This window comes from Python bivittatus, unplaced genomic scaffold, assembly GCF_059951505.1.
Source record: "Python bivittatus isolate LINGU-HERP-01145 unplaced genomic scaffold, Pbiv_v1 ctg000090_np1212, whole genome shotgun sequence".
Classification (NCBI taxonomy): domain Eukaryota; kingdom Metazoa; phylum Chordata; class Lepidosauria; order Squamata; family Pythonidae; genus Python; species Python bivittatus.
The window spans coordinates 1038885-1053799 of NW_028277046.1; the positions used below are offsets into that span (position 1 = coordinate 1038885).

The window sequence follows — 14915 nt, forward strand, 5'->3', positions numbered from 1 at the left end:
CTTTGCAGATGATAGAGGACCAGGGTTTGTTTAAAAATGAAAACAGGGAAGGCTTATTGATTTGCAAAAGTTTAAACTAATACTGTCCTGTGATATGTCTTTCAATCAGCTGCCAATCTTCTTTCTTAAGGTAGGAAGTTTCTAGTTTTCAATCACTTTTCAGAGTTTCAGTAGAATTGCTGTTGGGGTAAAGTGGGCTTTTTTTTATTGTCCCATTACAAATTGACCCATCACTGTCCCAACTTCCTGATCCCCAAAAGAGCCCCTGAGAGATCCCCCCCCCCCCCCATTGCAAGACATGCCTTAGGTTTGAACAGAAGGATGGAAATGCAGACTCAGCGACACAACCCTGGTAACTAATCCCCACAGGCTCTTTTTTTTTTTTAAACAGTGAAAACAATTTATTTATTTGCAAACAGAGTGAAACTAGCTGGAGAAAAAAAAACACAGAAGCCATTGTTTTTATTCAAAGCAAAGAACTTCACGGAGAGATTTGGACTCGAATCAGGGGGGAGCAAGGTGTGGAGGGAGAGACTTTGGGCAAGTTCTTGCAAGGAAAAAGAGATCTTGCATTGGGCTGAACGTTCTCTCAGAGGCACTTTGGAGTCTACGCTCAGAGATAGATGGATTTGTGCAGGAGAACATAAATCATTATTTGGGAAGGGAAGGGAAGGGAAGGGAAGGGAAGGGGAGGGGAGGGGAGGGGAGGGGAGGGGAGGGGAGGGGAGGGGAGGAAGGAAGGAAGGAAGGAAGGAAGGAAGGAAGGAAGGAAGGAAGGAAGGAGACGGAGGGAGGAAAGGAAAGGAAAGGAAAGGAAAGGAAAGGAAAGGAAAGGGAGGGAGGAAGGAAGGAAGGAAGGAAGGAAGGAAGGAAGGAAGGAAGGAAGGAAGGAAGGAAGGAAGTAAGGAAGGAAGGAAGGAAGGGAGGGAGGGAGGGAGGAAAGGAAAGGAAAGGAAAGGAAAGGAAAGGAAAGGAAAGGAAAGGAAAGGAAAGGAAAGGAAAGGAAAGGAAAGGAAAGGAAAGGAAAGGAAAGGAAGGGAGGGAGGGAGGGAGGGAGGGAGGAAGGAAGGAAGGAAGGAAGGAAGGAAGGAAGGAAGGAAGGAAGGAAGGAAGGGAAGGGAAGGGAAGGGAAGGGAAGGGAAGGGAAGGGAAGGGAAGGGAAGGGAAGGGAAGGGAAGGGAAGGGAAGGGAAGGGAAGGGAAGGGGTGAAATGATTTGGTTCTTTAATGGCAGCAGAAAAAAGTTTTGTACCACCTGTAGCAACATCCATCTCTTCCCCCACCTCCACATCAACCAGAATATTGAATCATTCTATCATATTTTGGATCTGGGGGTGAACAGAAATGTGGGGGCCTCAAATCAGGAGGACCAGGTGCCCAAAGCTATTTCAAAAGGACGAATGCAAGCCAAACGAGACGGCCACCCTAAGGACAGATCCCTCACGAATCTGCTCCTGAACGAACCTTCGGAAGATAGCTAAGGTAGACTGCCTGTTCTTCCAGAGGTTCTATTTTGAGGCATGGTGGCCTCACTTCCTTACTGACTACCCTGTTGTGGAATTGCGGAGTAATCTATAGGGATCATGTCTCTAATCCTGCAACAATAAGTTCTACAGACAAAGAAACGTGTTATTAAGACGCCTGCCCTAAATCCTTCTGCTTATAAATTCCACAAACGGTATTTTTACTCACCGGTAAGGCTGTTCCCCTGTGTGTGTTCGGAGATGTCTTGTCAGATTTGCTGAACGCGGAAAGATCTTACCACAGTATCTAGAAGGCAAAAAGAAATAAATCTGTTTCTTGCCCCTGTGATTCCACGAGGGTCAGAAAAGTCTCCCTGTCTCTGGGCTCCCCTGTCCAGTTCCTCTAAATGCTAGGATGTTTTTTGTAACATTCAAGATTAGGGTTCAGACTTTGGTTTTGTAAAGAGCTACCTGCCGGCATCTCGGTTATCAATGCAACAAACATTGGTTCACAAGAAATCTGTTTGCAAAAACAAAAAACAGGGAAAAATATAATCCTAATGCCTTGGGGAATACATTAGCTCCAACTGGGAAATAAATGGTTCAGTTGCTGAAATTCTGGTAACATCTCCCTTTCGTTTCAACAATCTCGTTAAAGAAGACTTGGGGAGACTCTTGCTTGGAAGAATCATGTTCAACTGAGACAGTTGCCAGGAGTCTGTTATTCCCCTAATTATTGAGTGGAGAAATCCAGAAATTATGTCTAATTTCAAATCACGTCCATAGGAAGCCACAAGGTGGTTTGATTTGGGCACCAGCGTCCTATTGCCACTGTCTTTGGACCTGCACGGTTGCCCCCCCAAAAAGAAGGGGATCTTGGTTGACTTTTCCAGCTGGCATGATGGGAATGGGGGCGAACAAGCAAGGAGAATGAGAGGCACTCTCCCTTCAGCCTTGCCCCCAATGTCTGTCCCTGTTATGGGCTGGCACCTGCCCCCCTTTTTACCTGCAGGTGTAACGTTCTTTGCCCTTGCGCAAAATGGGATCCGATAAGGTTGGGGGGGGCGACCGGAAGTTGAAAGGATGGTGAGGGAGGGGTGGCAAGGAAGCCCCCCCGGCGTCCGTCTTCATGGCAGCAAAACTCTCCAGTTTCTCCGTCATGGTTTCTATTGCTGACATCTAATGCCAAAAGGGAGAAAAGAGAAACAAAATCAGCCTTTGGGGAAGTTTTGTAAGGCAGGGCAATCTTTGGGTGGTTGGGGGGGACATCCGCCCCCAACCCACTTCTTTTCAACCAGCCACATGCCTTTCCAACTCAACTCTGCCACCTTGATTGTCCCCTGTCAGTCTTCCTGCTTTCCTGACCTTGTGGGTGTTGTACTTAAGGCACCTTTTTTTAATTAAAAAAAAAAAAGATAAGTAAAATAGCTCGCCCACTTTTGTTTTTTTTCTTCTGGAAAATGTACACCGACCTGCTACATTTTGGTGGCAAGATCTGGACATTTGGGGGCAAAAAAGGGCTTGAAGGGAATCACACGCAGTTTCACAGAAGCATGTGGGAGAGACTTTCGAAATCATCCAGTCCAGCCCCTATTCTGATGATCATCCAGCCTGAAGGAGAGGCCCCAGTCTCCCCAGGCCACCTCTTTGGTTGCAGAAGCAACTTTGCCAAAATTATAACTTTTGACAAGGAGCATTGCTAAGGGGCTGGAGCTAAACTTTGCAGAGGTCTCTTGCCATGCTTTTGAACCTTCATTTAAACCGTGATGTTCTCCCATTCTGCCAAGCCATGGCTTGTTCACTCATAAGCCACAATTAGGTGGCTTTTCACTGTACCCAGGAAAACCTGGTCTCGGGGCCCAGAGAGGCATTTTAAAAAGAAACAGGAGAAATCAATACGCCGCACTAGCGAACAGGTCTTCCAAACGGCAGTAGCCGATATGCTAAGTCAGAGGCCCACAAATGATATTATAAGCCAGATTTGCACATTGGCAGTTTCAAATGAAAAGGAAAGATGGATCCTGCAAACACAAACGTTATTGGCGCACGTGACATCCTTCCCACAAGATGCCATGTGGGAAACACTGGACTTTTCTTAAACTTGTTGAGCACGCAATGTACAATCTCCGATGTGCAGATAGAGAACTATCGTTGTAATCTGGGAATAATAATAATGAGGAGGAGGAGAGGAGGAGGAGGAGGAGGAGGAGGAGGAGGAGGAGGAGGAGGAGGAGGAGATGAGGATGTTGTTACGGGGCTCTCACTTAACAGCCAGCTCTCCCTGTCAACATGGCGTTGGGGTGATTTTTATCTTCACCCACCCCAGTCCAAGCTCGGTGTTGATATCTCTCTCCGCAGACTTGCTTGGAGAATTATCAGCTCCTTTTGGAGCTATTTCCACTATTTTGACCTACACAAACACAGGATCTTCCTGGCCAGCCTGATCTCATTGTAGAGCCCATTGAAAAGGAAAATGGAGGGAAGTTATTAACCAAACTTTCCAGGCCAGGGAAAACAATGAAGGAACTAAGTTTAGCCGTGAAAGCAGCTTGGCCCCAGCCAGTCACAAAAGATGTCAGAATGGCCTCTCTGCCGAGTGGGAAATGCGCCAGCGAGGGAACAATGCGGCTACTCTGGAAACAAAACCCTTGGGAACGCTGACAGAAATGCAACTGAGATAGATGCAAAAGATTTGGGCCGGATCTCTGGCCTAGAACTGACACTCGGGAGGTGCTGTCACCAAGGGGCACAGTGAAAGTCGCCCTGGCAGAGCATCCAGCAGCCCTCTTCCAACAAAGGAAGTTTCTGCCCCCTGTTCCATTCTTTGGAAAGTGAGAGATTTCCTCCAAGCCTTATATCATTTCCCCCTTCCTTGCTTTCTTTCGAAAAGCGAAGGTGCTCCAACCGTTGTAACTTTTCCACCAAGCATGGCTCCAGACTCCGGGTCAGTCGGATGACCCTCTTCTGCATGGGCAAGAGCTCGTGAAGCTTTGGTAGGACAGCAAAGGAGTCTGGAACTGTCATCTGCATGTAGGAGGTCCAGACGGCCAAAGTTCCCCCAGAGTGGGCTCAGTGAACGCATAAAATTGCATAAAATTCCTCCACAGTTTCATTCCAATCTACTTCCCAAAGCCACACCCCTCAATTTTCTGATCAGAGCTAGGGAGAAGAAGCTGGCCAGATTAAGGGCCCAAGAACACTTGTTTAATGCTTTGAGCCTCATGTGAATTCAACTGTAACAATCCATGGGTTGTGACTTTGTTAGTTAAATCGTGGCTTAGCACAGTGAGCAAACTCATTCTCGGCCTGCATCAGAGCTGGTTGGCTAGAATCTGAGACATTTGAAGCCTAAGAACCAGCCGTGTGTGCCTCCTCTCCCCGGTGATAGACCAATCTATGGTACATAAGAGTCTCTGGAACTTTAGGGAGCAACTTGCTGCAATGTGGAGCTCTCCAAGGTCCTGAATATTGGCTTCATGAACTTCATCTGATAGACTACCTTGTCCCCAGGGTGATCCTACTCAAACTCTGAGCAGAAGAGTGAGCTTCTCTTCACACAACCACTTTTGATCAAGACTTGGTGGCTGCCTTCATGCAACTTGGTTAGTTTGGCTATCTTTTGGGGGGAGGCTTAAAGTCTTGTGTGGATCTAAGGGCATTTGATCAGCTTGTGGTTCAACAGATTGCACAACATCAGAAAACTGGCTAATTCAGTAACTAGATTGTGGACATGGAAAGCTGCTGGAACACCACTGGTTTTTTGCTCTTACCTGGGGATGGAAAAGCAGTGGTGAAGGCCTCAGATATTTCTCCTTTAGTGCTCCAACTGAGTCAGCCACCTTCCGCTTCTCCACCCTGCTGGACAACAACACAGAGGGTTACATACCTCACAGAAGAAAACACAGAATCTCCCCTTGAGGAACACTGTATAGTTTTTAAAAAGGAGTCTTTTTGCATCAGTTTGTCAGGTCAGTAAGATTACATTTGGATAAGGAGAGCAACGCGCCAAAAAAACCAGGCTTCTCTGGTCTAGTATTTCCCTTGAGGAAACACAAGCTATCATTCAAGGCCAGAAAGACATTAGCTACACTGGCAGGGATGATCTCAGTTGGGTGGGTTTTTTTGCAAAATGCCACTGCATGTTCCTGTTTAAGCATAGTATCCCAGGTAATTATTTGAGGAACAGCCCTCTCACATATCGAGAGGGCCATCCTGCATGAAGATCAGACATTCTTGGGTCAACTAGGTCATATTCCAGAAAGTGAGGTCTTCTTTTCTCTGGATTCCCCAGCCATGATGAGAATTTGGAAGACCATAAGGAGAATGGTGATATCTGGCCTAGCTTCATCTTCCATGGACAGTAAGAAGCTGCTGTTTCTTCAGAAGCTGTGTTCTTTCAATAAATAAGAAAGGTTAAGGGCAACTGGGTAGATGTGTTGCGGGGGGGGAGTTACAATTATTCCTTATAAGCATGCATACTTAGGCAGGCTCAGTCAACATTCTGCCCAGGAGCTAAACTCTGATACGGTTAGAGAGACAAATCTCAAAAAAGCTAATATGGAAGGATTCATGAAAGATGCTGGCATGGACCACTGCAGCCCTCAGCTACAATTGGAGAAAATGTGGAAAATGTTAGTACTGATCATGCTAATAATTGTAAGTTTAAGAATATGAGTGGCCTGAATCTCTTTGAAAATGTTTTGGTGCAGCAACAGTTCCTTTGACTGAAAATGTGGGTGAGGAGTACCAACAGCCATGAAGCCCTTCAGAAACAAGAAGAAGACATCCAAAGGTTTGGCGAAATAGGTAGTGCACAGAAAAAATAAATAATTCATTGAAAAAGAAGCCATGAGGGCACCTACCCCTGTCACCAAGAAAAACTCAGCTAATGAGGATGCAGCGTTCTTGCTAGCCAGAGAAGGGATGTGACCAAAGAAGACAAGAACAAAAAGGTGTACTTTAGGACCAGTTTGGAAGGAAAAGCCAAGTGAGATGATAATACATGGTCCTCACCCTACTTGGTGGTTCTACATTTGCTAATTTGAGTCGAAGATTGAAGCCCCTTTGGGTCTGCAATGACTCACAGAGCCTCTCTCTCCTTTGCTCTCTTCCCCTCTGTCTCCAAGCCCTGCGCATTTTCCCAGCACCATCTTATTTTAACTGGAAAAGCCATCTCCAACCTTTGTTACTCCTGCCTGGTTTCCAGGTGAGACATCGAGGAGCTGCAACCTCTTCCATCTCCCACAAAAGAGTCTGCATTGCCAGAGTGTTGGGTCACATCTCCAGCAGAACAGTGGGGAACCCCACAGGGTTTGTATTCCTATCAGCCCTGGCCTGTGTGGGCAATTGCCGGGGATGATGGGAATTGCTTTCAAACAGCTGCCCCTCCTGCGTTCCTGCTTTACCTGGAATTCCTGGAAGAACATGGCTAATAGAGCAAATGGAGCGATGGAGTCAGACCTTACAGACTATATGGAATTGAAATTTGAGGTCTTGCCAGCTGTGCATTCTGATGCATAACACCCCTTGGGAGGGCTTTCCCTTAACGGTGGCTTCTGGATTTTTTTTTTTTTTTTTTACATAAATTGTAAACATTGAGACCTCACAAGAGATTCTGAGAAAATGGGTGTCTGCCATCCATCCATCCATCCATCCATCCATCCATCCATCCATTTATTTCTCCATCTCTCCATCCTCCATTCATTTCTCCATCCATCCATCTATCCTCCCTTCATCCCTTCATCCCTCCATCCATCCCTGTTTTCCTCCAGAGGGCAAAGAAAGTTTAACCCAAGATTAACCCAAGCAAACTGTTCCTTGACCTTATGGTTGTATCCATTCCCCACATCACATTGATTTCTCTTGCCTGCAGACCACAGATGCTGCTTTCTTGAAGCTTCTCCAACAAAATAGAGAATTGTACATGGTCAAGAGCTCCAAAATACAAGGGGATTGCTACCCTTGCTGAACAAGGGTGGGGGCCTGACACCAAGAGTGGCCTCTCTTCTGTTCCCCAGCACACTGCCTCTGAGAGATAGATGATATAGATATATTCACCCTAATCAGGAGGGAGTGATGAGAGAGAAAATTATTGGATTCACATTGTGATTCCTATCACATCAGAGCTGCATTGGGACAACTTACTCTGTTTGCTGAATGGACCCCCTTTCTGGGGTTTGTACAATACCCTTGAATGATGAATTAATCAAGTGGCTTGGGGTATGCAAACAGGGAGTTAACAGTAGCCAATCTCAGCAGATTGTATGAAGGCAACTCCTCAGTCTTTACTGTACATTGTCCTAGTTGAGCATATTCTGGGACCCCAACGAACATTGGTTAATCTGCTCCTCAAAACCAGGATGTCAGGAAGATTCGATTTGTGAATGGCTGCTACCTGTAGGGAATTATCACTACCTGTGCTTCTACATTTGATAGCCCCCCAATCTCTTCTCTTATGTCCGGCCTTCCCATTCTATGTGTCTGGGTGTGTCTACTTCTGGGTGAGGACTACAGCGAACTAAGACATCTCCGAGGGAGCGGAGATGGCATTGCACTGGCCAGGTGACATGTCCAGGGCTCCAAAGAAGGAGAGACTGAGAGATCGCCCACCTGCACCCCAGATGGCTGTTCCTTGTGAGGAGACCACAGGATTTGAAGGTCCTTGCAGTCAACTCATGAGCTGAGCAGCCAGGAGATGAGAAAGACATCAGAGCAGAGCCTTTAAGGACACCGGGTTCGACCAAAATCTTACTTTCTTAAACATATTTGGATATAATAATTTTAAAATTAAAGAGAGATCTTTGGACCAGCAGGTGGAAAAAACAAAACACTTGGAGTGCTGTAAAGAAACTAGTGACACACCTCCCACCAAAATAGATGTGCTTCTACAACACACCATCAAGGCTGAGAATGTTAATACCTGTATATGGGGTCCATGAAGAAAGGAGAGGGCTTAGCGTAATGCAAGGAAGGCTGTGGAAGCATCTGAGCTTGAGACATCTTGGGGACCCCGTCGCTGGCCACCAGCTTCCTCTCACCATAGATGTGGTTCTTCCGGGGATCCCGACTCCCGTTATGACTGGCCCGGATGCGGCTGCTGATGCTGAGATCCAGAGGCTGTTCCTCGCCAGCGGGACGAGGGGGCAGGGCTTGTGCTGGTTTGACTTCTTTTGGCTTGGTGGTAAGGTCGAAGGGAGACTCCGAGCAGGCGCCACCAATTTTGTGCAGGTCCCTGGGTGACTTTGGTTCAGCTTTGACCAGCAAACTGTGGTTGAGGGTCCGGTCCGTGAAAGGGTAGACTGAGTGGGAGAAGTTGGGAAGGAACTGGAATGGAAACATGGAATGATATGGGAGAGTCCCCATTTTTTTCTCTTGCATGCCCATGAAACCGGGCCCAAAGTATTTTTCTGCAATGGAAGCGATGGCCTTTATGGAGTCGTTAGCGGCCCCCACCATCGGCAGCAGCTGATCCTCGGGAGGAGGGAAGAAAGAATGCTGGGAGTAGAAGACGGGGAGGTCGCCCATGTTGTTGGCAGAACTCGTGGGCACTGAGCTGCTGCCGAAATCCGGCTTGTTCTCCCCCGGTTTGTTTTTCTCCTTCACTTTGTCCCGGTCACTCTCAGCGTCGCTCTCCAAGTCCGACCCCGTCCCGGTGGTGGTCTCCAAATCGGTGCCCGTAGTTGTGTTGACATCCTCAAAGTCACTTGCGTCCGACAGGTCGCTAGTCCTGGCTTTGAGCTTTTCCAAGTAGGAGTTCCCCAGATTGGTGCTGTTAAATCTCTCCTCCCCAGGCGCCGAGTGGCTGCTGTTGCTAACGGCGGACATCAGAGGGAGTGGAGAGTGACCCAGAGGGCTGGGGAGTTTGGCCTCTTGCGTGTGGTTGACGGGGGTCTTGAGCAGGGGCGTGGGAGGTAAGAGAGGGGGTCTGGGGTACAACGAAGGAGGGAAAATACCTGGGAATCCAGGAGCAAGAGCTGGGAACGCTGGGGGAGCAGGTGAGAACGGAAGTCCTCCTGGGTGTGGCCGGGAGGGGAAGTAATCACTAAAGCCGAGTCCGGCATGATTGAGGTTCGGTGATGTTTTGGACTTGTCCATCACGGAACTGGGCGTGAGAGGCAAACCTGGTGCGAAAAGGCCCCCGGGGTTGTAATGGTTCTTGCCCTCGCAGAAGCGCCGGTGTTTGTTGAGCGAGGAGGTGGTGCTGAACATCTGGCCACAGTCCTTGCACTTGATCTGGGTCCGGCAGTCGGCATGCATGCGCTTGTGTCTGCAGAGGTTGGAGAACTGCGTGTAGGATTTGTGGCAGACCTCGCCTAAAGCATCAACAGAAACCAAAAGACCGAAACCCAGTATGAAATTAATATGAAAGAACTGGTTGCACACAGGAAAGAAAGCTGGGATTCTCAGTATATGAATGGGGGAGAAAAAAGAGAGGAACTGGAATGGCTTTCAAACCGCCAAGCTGAGCAAAACAGCTGCCTTGGAGAAGTGGGGCCAGGGAGATGTGGACGACATGACAACACGAACAAAAGCACTTGGAATTTATTAGAAAGGAGTAGTGTGGAGCAGAAGCGTTTCTCCTGTGTTTTGTTCCTAATGGTGCTCATTGGATTTGACGAAAGAGAATTTGCTTTCCAAGTTTCTTTCAAAGAGATGAGCATTTCAGAGAAATTCTCCAGGGTGGAGCGTGGAGTTTTGCAGTTCTGTAATGCCAGGTTATCCAAGGGAAGTATGTGAATCTTTGTGAGTATCTTTCACTCTACAATCCTCTCTCCAGCCATCAGCAGCCTCCTTAGCTTCCCCACTTCCATTCAGTTGCAAGGGGCTTTTTCAGATCAGGAAGGAAGGGCAGCCAGGGAGGCTGGAGAGTGATAAGAAGATGTGGAACAAAGAGAAAAACACAACTATCCTCTCTCCAGCCATCTGCAGCCTCCCTGACTTCTCCTACATCCATTCAGTCCATGAGAATTTCTCCAATGGGATTTTTTTTCAGATCAGGAAGGGTAGCCAGGGAGGCTGGAAAGAGACAGGAAGATGTGGGACAAAACCAACAACCCTCTCTCCAGCCATCTGCAGCCTCCCTGGCTTCCCCCTTCCATTCAATCCATGAGAATTTCTCTGATGGGACTTTTTCAGAGCAGGAAGAGCAGCCAGAGAGGCTGGAGAGAGATGGGAAGATGTGGAACAGAAAAACACAACATCCTGTCTTCAGCCATCTGCAGCTTCCCTGGCTTCTCTCCCTTCCACTCAACCTAAGAGAATTTATTTTTCAGATCAGGAGAGAAGAGCAGCCAGGGAGGCTGGGGAGAGATGGGAAGATGTGGGACAGAATAACACAACAACATCCTCTCTTCAGCCATCTGCAGCTTCCCTGGGTTCCATCCTTTCCACTGAATATTAAGGGAATTTCTGGGGGAGAAGGGAGTGGCTGGGGCAACTTACATATGAAAGGCTTCACAGTGCTATGGATGTGTTTGTGCTGTTTGAGGCCAGAAGAAGTGGCAAAGGTCTTCCCGCAGTCTGGACAAGCATGCGCCCGTGCGCCGACGTGCTGAGAACGAATGTGCCTTTGGAGGTTGCTGGGGTCCGTGAAAACCTAAGGAGAGGGCAAAAACGTCTTGAGGATCCAAATTAAGACAAAATGCCATTTTCTTGTAGGGGAATCGTGTGTGTGTGTGTGTGTGTGTGTGTGTGTGCATAAACAGGTTCATATCTGATTTGATTTGATTGATTTGATTTGACAGCATCCAGGGTGGTTGACTGATTCCATTCACCGTTCCGATTTGCTTGGGGAGTTGCTTCGATTCGGAGGGTGAACTGAATCAGCTTCAAATTCAATCTTTTGATCAACGCTTTGCAGAGCTGTAGGATGACTGCAGGATCAGCAAAATGGGAGAGGTTGTCATTTTTTTCCCAGGCAAGCTTGGGCTTTTGAAGGAGTAAAGACAGGTCAAAAAGCTCAACAGATTCCAATTACACTTAAAGATTACTAAAATTAAATATAGTTCGTGTAGTTGTTCTCCTGCGATACAGTAAATACTTCGTTTTTCAGTCAGATTAAAGTGTACAGTTCATTTACAACTTGGGGCAGTTTCTGGGGGTCTACTGGTCTTTCAGCCATTGGCCCAATCCACCAGCAACCTTACCAAGGGCACGCCAACCCCGATGGCCATACCTTCACACAGTTTTCACACTCAAATCTCTTGCCACTGTCATGCGACATCTGGTGACGGATCAAGTTTGATTTCCAGTTGAAAGCCTTGGGACACTGGTCACATTTGTATTCCCTTTCTTCGGTGTGGATGATCATGTGCTGTTCCAAGCTGTTGGAGAAAAGCAAGGGAGGGAGAGGGTTGGCTGGCTGGGGACTTTAGAAACAGATCTCCCGACTGCGGGACACCAGGGGGGGTTGCCCAGCTGTCCTCAAGGAGGTCAGAGAAAGACCACCTTCAAGGGGGGAAGATGATCGCTCCTGAGCCTGCCTGGGTCTGAAGACTGATGAGAATGACCCTCCTCATTCGACTCAACGTAAGATCAGTTTGGTGAGTGCGCACAAGGGACATCTTGGTATCCTCCCTGTTTGGTCCGAAGGGCCCTACAAAGACCTCTTTTTATTTTCAATTCTTCCAGATCTAAAGATCTAGACCAGTGTTTTTCAACCTTGACAACTTTAAGATGTGTGGACTTCAACTCCCAGAATTCTCCAGCCAGCAGGTGAATTCTGGGAGCTGAAGTTTGCACATCTTAAAGCTGGCTGGGGAATTTTGGGAATTGAAGTCCCCACATCTGAAAGTTGCCAAGTTTGAAAAACACTGATTTAGGCAATGGCATTGCTTTGGGGTCACCACCATCACCTGTACTTGTTCGGAAACATCCTCTCACAGTCTTTGCACTCATGGACTTGCTCATCCTCGGCTCCCTCCTGCTTGATCTCTTCGGTCAGGGACTCATACAGAGAGCCGACAGCATGGCAGGAATATTTCTTGTGCCTCCTCATCTCTGTCTTCGACTGGAAGAGCTCGTCACAGTCCTCGCAGCGGAATGTGTGAACCTCTGTGGAAAAAGCAGAAACCCCGTGATTATTGGCAGTGATGCTGGAGGACAGAAGTTCCCCGAGGCCTCGATTTACTAAAAATATTTGTTAAGAAAAACTATAGGAAACTACCAAACGTTGACAGAAACCAGCGCTCATTTACTTTGGTGGGTGCGATTCTCGGGCAGAGATCTTGCAGATCTAGTGTTAACCCAGGGTGTCTCAATCTTGGCAACTTTAAGACGTGTGGACTTTAGCTCCCAGAATTCCCCAGCCAGCCTGGCCGGGGAATTCTGGGAGTTGAAATCCACACATCTTAAAGCTGGCTGGGGAATTCTGGGAGTTGAAGTCCACCCGTCTTAAAGTTGCCAAGTTTGAGACACCCTGGGTTAACCCCTGCCTTTTTAATCCACGCGCAGAAGCCGAAAAAGAGCCGTACAGCACATTAAAGAGCAATCACCCATTTTTATTCCCTATTTTCTCCCCTGCAGCTTCCCGCAACGAACCTAAGTTTTAATGCACAATTCGTGCAGGCAGCTTTTTCATGTAAATTTCTCTGGTGTTATTCTTTGCCATGTAAATTTTCCTAGACCCAGGCTTTTTAATGGAAATCTCCTTAGGGTAAGTTCTCTCTCTTTTTTTTTTTTAAGACATAACTATGCTTTTTTCAAATGCACGCTTGCGAAGCACTTTCTCAGAGCAGATCCCTCAAAATAAATTTCTCTTTCTGCAGATTTTTGACGGGAAGGCACAAATGGAGTTTCCCCGGGCCACAGCAGTGCCTATTCTGGCAGATTTCTTTCAAATCCGAACATGACATGAAAATAATGATATCTTTCCAAGGAGGAAAACTGCTTTGAGTTTTGTCTTGGGTTGGATTTATGCTCAAAGGAGTTCTCTGCTCTTTGAATGCGACACTGAGTGCTGAGGACGCTGGCGAGGCAACTCCAATGTCAAAATTCTGCCCGTCCGATTCTTTGCTTTAAAAGAAAGCTTGTGCGGAAGGAACCATGTTTGTGTGTGTGTGTGTGTGTGTGTGTCCTCTAATGCACATAATAAATTATTCCAGTCAAGGTCAAACAAATTAAAAGAAGGGCAGCTATTATTAAGTTTACAAGACAGCCTCCTGATGCAAATGCCAAGCCAAACAATTAGCTTAGCGTTGTAAATTTTCCAGCAGAACAAAGTTGGGATTCCCCCCCCCCCCCCCGCCTTCTGCTTGCAACAGAGTCTTTGCAAGCTCCAAGTTTTTCCTTTTCTATGTGTTTTGCCCTCTCCAGCTTCTGGTCCTTAAAGCTTGTTTTGCAATTAAAGCTCCACGCCATAAGCGATCTCGGCTGGCACGCATTTGGGGTCTGTGGGCTGTCCCCAGACAGAAGGAAGCGGGTCTGGCTTTCAAAGACCACAATTCACCGAGGTGGGAACGCTCTTCCAAACTTTGAGAAAACATCGCCCTGCCGAAACCCCAAAGTGGTTGCTTCAAAAGCAGGCTCTGAGGTTCAAATGATGTGTAATACTTCTTTCTTTTTTTTTATGGGTTCCTATATGTGTCTGGTGTCGGTGTGGTGTTCCTTTACGTGTCTAATAAAGTCATTTCATGGGGATTATACTCAGATGGAATTGCAAAGAAATGCGCTGGTAAGAGGGCAGGCTGAGTGTTGTGATGCACGTTCAAATGCTTACATATGAAGCTTTATGAAGCTCTATTTATATACACTCTCAAGCCTCTTCTGACCTCCTCTGCTTTAAAACAGTTCTGGAGCTTCAGATTTCTCCAGCCTACTTCTAAAACTTTGGCAAAGACGTTGAGAGATCTTTTTATTTGATTTGTGGGCGAGCGCAGGGCCGGGTTATCCCACCCTGCTCTTGTTAATCTTGACCCTTCCTTGGTTAAGGGCTAGTTTATTTTAACTGTACACCCTGGGTTGTACCACAGGGCATTGTGTGAAAGCTGTAAACATGCTTCCGGGTGTGTGTGTAAAACTAGGGTTAGTGTCGAGAGATTTGGGGGTTCGGTGGTGGACTGATTTTATTGGACTGATGTAAATACAGTGCTTTTTAAATTGTGCTATGCCTTGTTAAAGGTGAATAATAATAATAATAATTTCTAAACCAAATAAAGTTTGTCAACTTCTTTAACTTGCTGGATCCAGTCTGCCTCAGTTCTGCCAACACCAGTTTACATGTTGCAAAGCCCAGTCTGAGCTCTCCCCCAAATTTACCTTCCTCAGGACATTTCTGAACTGGCCCTTTTTGCAACTCAACCAGCCTGTGTAATGAGAGTGATTCTATTTTATTCTCTTTCTCACCCTCACCTCTATCTCGGTCGTCCTCGAGCCTCATATGATTTGATGCAGAGGAACTGTAAGAAATTAAACTGGGAGATGAGGTGCCCTGCTTAAAGCTTAAAGGAGCAAGATT

General features: G+C 47.0%; 1 protein-coding gene across 5 annotated transcripts in view; it reads right to left on the reverse strand.

The window, feature by feature from the left end:
- Nucleotides 1-14915, reverse strand: part of PRDM16 (PR/SET domain 16) — a 337046-nt gene that overhangs the window by 12197 nt on the left and 309934 nt on the right. For 4 of the 5 annotated variants that reach the window (XM_088136702.1, XM_088136701.1, XM_088136704.1 and 1 more), the window contains 7 exons: nucleotides 12316-12514; nucleotides 11637-11784; nucleotides 10904-11057; nucleotides 8382-9774; nucleotides 5233-5320; nucleotides 2469-2641; nucleotides 1692-1769 (listed from right to left, as the gene is read on the reverse strand). In XM_088136702.1, the coding sequence (XP_087992828.1) occupies nucleotides 1692-1769; nucleotides 2469-2641; nucleotides 5233-5320; nucleotides 8382-9774; nucleotides 10904-11057; nucleotides 11637-11784; nucleotides 12316-12514 (2233 nt within the window). The remainder of the gene's footprint in view (nucleotides 1-1691; nucleotides 1770-2468; nucleotides 2642-5232; nucleotides 5321-8381; nucleotides 9775-10903; nucleotides 11058-11636; nucleotides 11785-12315; nucleotides 12515-14915) is intronic. The other variant, XM_088136703.1, reaches the window with a different exon arrangement.